Source organism: Cibotium barometz, chromosome 33 (assembly GCF_041138505.1).
Source record: "Cibotium barometz isolate CiBa-2024 chromosome 33, ASM4113850v1, whole genome shotgun sequence".
In the NCBI taxonomy this organism is placed as follows: Eukaryota; Viridiplantae; Streptophyta; class Polypodiopsida; order Cyatheales; family Cibotiaceae; genus Cibotium; species Cibotium barometz.
Genome location: NC_141078.1, coordinates 25,575,796 through 25,581,347, shown reverse-complemented (window position 1 = coordinate 25,581,347; position 5,552 = coordinate 25,575,796). Strand labels below are relative to the sequence as shown.

At 39.6% G+C, this 5,552-nt stretch overlaps 1 protein-coding gene across 1 annotated transcript; it reads right to left on the bottom strand.

Annotated features, from left to right (window-relative positions):
• Positions 1–332: 332 nt before the first annotated feature.
• LOC147619437 (uncharacterized) lies at positions 333–1,807 on the bottom strand. Its single transcript, XM_086773099.1, has 3 exons — positions 1,423–1,807; positions 1,014–1,076; positions 333–814 (listed from the first exon to the last, which is right to left on the bottom strand). Exons 1-3 carry the CDS (start codon positions 1,726–1,728, stop codon positions 701–703), a joined length of 483 nt encoding a protein of 160 aa, XP_086629225.1. The 5' UTR covers positions 1,729–1,807; the 3' UTR covers positions 333–700.
• Between the last annotated feature and the right edge of the window lie 3,745 nt (positions 1,808–5,552).

The following is a 5,552-nucleotide window of genomic DNA, read 5'->3' as shown; positions in this document are numbered from 1 at the left end:
CTCATGAATTTGAAGCTAAGTGGTTTTTGTAAATCTAATTGGCCCATTGACATCAAAAGTAGAACAGCAATTTTAAGCCATGTCTTTTCACATAATAATCACAGGTAGTTTTATAAAGAGTGCGAAACAACTAATTGCGACATGTTACATAAAGGATGTCACATGCAAATGTATGCAGTTTAAGGGATTGAGCTCATGCATTGCTCCACAAATGTAAAACAATTGCATGTTTTAACGCTAAAGTACAGTAAAGGATGTCACACGCAGATGTGTGCAGTTGAAGGGGTTCAGCTCATGCATTGCTACACAAATGTAAAAAATGCTTACTTAAGGAAAGGAAATTCAACATCTCGCATATAAGCAGGTTGCTTTGATGGTGATGTCACATGTGAGAGCAATTAGGTTTTACATGTCCGTCCAAAGTCCCTTATAAGGTAATCTAGACAAGTGCCATCACACAGGGCAAGCAGTACCTCTTAGATAAGAGGCTCACAGAACCCTCTCCACATGTAAAAAGCTCTTGACAGTGTGAGCCTTTGCTGACTGGTGAATTGTCTCAGATCCTTAAGGTATTCAAAAACTGTGGGTCCACCCTCAAGGTAGCTTTCACCATTCAATGGAACAGCCCATAGAAAACCGACAAACACATCCTTGTGTGTGAAAGACACTTATAAGTCACCTTGAAGCAATACAAGGTACTCTATACAAGCACAAAATCAGAGTCCTCTGAGAAGATAAAATCACCATTGCTCATGCTCTTGGCCTCCTCTAGGATTTCATTGATGTCAAGAAACTTCTGTCTTTCTTCAGGATCCTGCCAATACAAATATAGATATGATTTGCTTGCAAGATGCACCCCGGAAAAGCGTACAAAACCATTGCATGTAGAGAAAGGAACTAATCTTAAGCAAGAGGCACCACATTCAAGCTAAATACGAGATTGACTGGGTGTACAGCAAGCACAATTAGAAAGGTCAGTGTAGCATAAAGACTTCAAGATAAGAATCGCTCACCGATCCCTCGGGGAACGTCTCCATGACGGTGTCAATGATATCCCGTGTGATATTCCCTTGCATCTGCAGTTAAAACACAACAAAGAGGTTTGGTTAACAGACAGAACTTCCCTCGCATCTGACAGTAAAACACAACAAAGCTGTTTGGAAAACAGACAGCACTGCTGGAAGAAGAATTCTATGATGTCATTGAATTTGTGCTGTGAGTCGAAGGTAGCACACCCACAATGTACCATTTGATGCACACTGAATTTATATCCCCAAGAAAATTCAGAAACCCTACTACAGTGCAAAAAGAGGCATGCATGCATACATACATACATCATGTACAGGCTTTCAAAAGCCCTTAAATCAAGCATTCAGAGCTTGAAACGATCTAAAAAAAAACCCTAAATACAGAGAGACTCACCGGTGCAGAGTTGTAGTTCTTCTCAAATTCATGCAAGGTGTTGGTAGCCACCAGGTGTTCGAACTCTTTTCCGAGATTGGCGAGGCTGCTTTTGCCATGGCTGCTGCAGCTTCCTCCGCCACTAGCCCCACCCCCGCCACCGCTTCCGCCGCAGCAACCACCGCCGGGCTCACTATGGCACACAACCAGAAGAGGCAGTCTGCGGGAGCACACAACCGAAGACGAGGAAGAAGGAAATCCGCCCGCAGAGATCCTAAAGGCGTTAGAAAATACAGCCGCAGAGAAGGGCACCGCCACCATCGCCATACGAGTTACCTTCAGAGCAACAACATACAACACGCAAGTTCCATTTTACACAAGATTTTTTTTTTGGGAAGCAAGACCATAGGAGGGAGAGGATTGCTCTATCCTCTTTTGTTGGCCTCTCTTCATTGTCTCCCATGTTTGTATTCACACTTACTGGTGGAGACCATCACTCATACCCTTCACACATGGATGCATTTATTACTACTACATCCATTGATACGTTGATGTCGCGTGAAAATTCCAGACGCACCGTGAGCTCCAAGAACATACTTACTTCAACCAAGATAAAGGTGGAACCCCGCGATTGATCTCTCTCGGCTAATTTCCAAATCAGAATTTCTAGCATTGAAATTTATGCAATAAATAGATGGGCGGAAGAGGGTTGCAGGTTGATGGCCGGCACTCCCTACGAGCTCGAAAATAGTGTGTGTAGAATTTGGTAGAGTTGAAAAACGAGCTAGAAACAAATGGCCTCATGTGCACAGGATGTAAAATATAGTAGAAGCTAAAATGACATAACATTGACGCAAGCAACCACTTCGTGCCATCTATGTGTCGTGTCGTGAATTGTATCGATAGCTTCACAACATCCACCCACCAATCTTTTCTTGTCTCCAACTATTCACTGACTTAAGTATCCTCTTTTGACTTTGATACCATTTGGTAATGTGTTTTGCTTACACCTTCTACACAATTGCTTGTCCTTGTTGGTCTTTAGTGGATTTTGGTGTATCTCTATTGGCTAATCTTCAAATATTGTTTTGGTGTATCTCTATTGGCTAATCTTCAAATATTGTTTTCTTAAAATTGTGAGGCTTGTTTCACAATTTCTTGTCCTTGTTCTTTAGTAGGTTTTGATGTATCTATTAGCTGATATTCAAGTTTGGTTTTCTCAAAACTGTGTGGGTTGTAAATACTGGTACTTATTTATCATGCGGACTAATGGATTTATTTTCTTGAACTTTTCATGTTTCAATCAAAGTCCACGTCGTGACTTATGAAAATAATCCTTTCTTCAAGGTCATAAATTTTATACAGTGGTGCATAAACAATGGATGCATATTTTTCCCATTCTACGCAGCAAAGTGACATCTATAAATGCACATCCAGTCAGCTATTTGCATCAAGTGTTCAACTCCCAAGGTTCCCTTCTCCCATGGGCTAAGATCAAGAAGAAATATAGATTGCAAGATCACATTGCAAGCAGGGGTCACTCCTACTATAATTTACTCTTAACTCTCCCACATGAACGACCCCCCCAAGGTAGGAGCTTTCTACATGACACAAGGCTTGAAAATGGGGTAAGGAGATAAATCTTTACTCCCCCACTCTCACTTGTGTGATGCTTCTTTAACATGCAATGGGCTTTAGACAAACCAAAGAGTTAGTGGAAAAAGCTCTTTAATTAATTGTCGATGCTTCCCCTTTCTTTTTACAACAAAATCTTTTTGATGAAGCTTACTACATCAGCTCTATTTATCAAACACAAAGTGCATGCCAAGCTAGGGAATGCTACTAGCCTAGATGTTGTCTTCACCAAGAACCCTCAACAACAAACACTGCTTCTGTATTCAAGCCCATATTGGAATAAGATCAAAGTTTGGTTCTACACGGCCTTTGGATTTCAATTAACTTACACCCAACAGCTTTTGACATGGGCATTTCCTTCTAAAGAACTTTAGATATACTTTCACTTCGTTAGTAGGCATTCCACCCTATAAGAGTTATGGATGAATAGGAATATGCTGATTCTTGGAACATTAACAGTTAGATAAACTCAACCCACTTGGCTTGAAGTTCTCCATTTGTCACTCATTATCCGACATGGTTAAAGCCTATCCTTAGTATAATGAAGGACTAGGAAGAACTCTTAAAATTTTAAAGGCAGCTACATAACCCTATGAGTCATGTTTCGTTTTAGCTGTCAAGTTTTTCTTCTTTTTTTGGAAACTAGTTTTGTAAGGCTAACTCCTTTTTGTACCTAGTCCTATCTATGAGTTTGCATTGTTTTAAAGACCTCTATTAACTCTTATTTAGAAATATATATACATACTCTTTCCACATACAAAAAAAAACAATGGATACATACTTTATAGATTTTACATCTAACTTGTTTATTGTTAGATTAATTATACACATAAAATTTACCACCAAAAATCCTAAAATAAGATACAGTTGGTTTGATGCCATTAAATGCTTCTTTAGGTGTCATATGTCAAAGTTCTAGTGATCAATTTTTTAAATTATTTATTTTTTGCACACCTTTTGCTAGTTACCATTAGTGAGAACACACTTTTTTCACTTACTTTCGTACCTCAAGGGGGGGAATTTCTGTGAGCATTTAACACAAGTTTTTTTTGTGAGCTTTTGTTCTATAAGGTTGTTGATGTGGTAGTGTTGTTTCCAAGTCAACATGTAATGCAGCACAAGTGGGCATACTATACACATCTAAGCATACCGTACACATGATGCACATATACCTTGCACATCATGAGCATAACCATACACATCATGTGTTATAACCACTTCATATGTCAACATGGTTTTACCCGTCTGACCTATGTAAGGTGGTGCTTTGCCATCTTACATGCTCGAATGACACTTATAAGGGACAATGTTGGAACATATAAAGCGGCCTTACCTTGATGTCAAATAGGGAAAGTCTACGGACTTCATGGTTACACCATTTTTAAGTTTGGCCACTGGCCTAGTGCAAAACTAGTTACTTGTCTATAAGTCATTTTTTATAATAAACATTGCCCAATTATTATAGAATACTAGTGAGTTCCCCCTTCCTATCTACTCCTGCCTTCTTGTGCTCTATTGAATCTTGCATGCTTGATGAATGCTTGCTAGGTAGGATTATTTGTAGGTTTTTTGTTTGCATTAGCTTCTTCTTCTTCCCTCGCCTTTTGCCAGCAGAGCAGAGAGAACAATCAAAGGCTGTCTCTTTTGGCCTCCACCTAAGCATAGAAAGCTCTTCCTTCACCCCATTGGCAAGGAGCATTCCGGTGTGATAAACGAAGTGAGGATGCAATAGATAAGCTAGCATACCCCATTGAGAAGTTACAATTATTGCTGCTCTAAGGCAACGCAACATACAATTTTAGAGTCTTGGATGGTTTAGGTGGTGGTTTTTTATTTTGACTTAAATCTTGTTGCATCATTAGGGCATTCTATTTTCATTCCTTGTGGAGGTTGGGAGATTTGCAACATGGTGTTGTGTTTAAAATTATCAGAGAGGCCAAGGGCTCTTTGATCTCTAAGATTATATGCTTTCTGAGCTATATCTTCATTCTCAAGCATCTTCTCTTCTTCAATGAAAGACCAAAGGCCCTCTCTCATGACACTAAATTTCATCTTAGTCTGCTAGATGTGGAAACTTTTCCCATTGAACTTTCGAATGAACATGTGGGTAGCCATGATATGTTATAAATGTAGGAAGGTCTTAATATAGGAGAGATTCCAAATGTTGTAGGTGCTAGACTGTGTGTGTGCTGATTAAACAACAACTGTGTATGCGGTGAGCAAGAGGTGTAAGCTGGGGCTACTGTGCGTGGATAGCAATAGCGAGACTAGTAGTGAAGCAGATGCTGTCAGGTATGGTGTAGATGTACGAGTGATATGTGGCTCTGATACCACTTAATAGAGACATGAAGAGCTATGGAGGCTTAAAGATAAATATGGCTATGGAATTTGTTGAACAAAGAGCTATGAAGGCTTAAAGATAAACATGGCTATGGCATTTGTTGAACAAAGTAGTAAGGGAGAGAGAGAGAATTAAAGAGAAAGACAATGCTTCAAAGAGAGATAAATTACATGAC

What these genes read in the sequence shown, in the direction of transcription:
- LOC147619437 (XM_086773099.1), bottom strand. Translation starts at nt 1,728, where the DNA reads ATGGCGATGGTGGCGGTGCCCTTCTCTGCGGCTGTATTTTCTAACGCC. An exon ending in AGAACTACAACTCTGCACCG is followed by an intron (nt 1,077 to 1,422) that starts GTGAGTCTCTCT and finishes TTTTAACTGCAG; the next exon opens with ATGCAAGGGAATATCACACG. An exon ending in AGACGTTCCCCGAGGGATCG is followed by an intron (nt 815 to 1,013) that starts GTGAGCGATTCT and finishes TTGTATTGGCAG; the next exon opens with GATCCTGAAGAAAGACAGAA.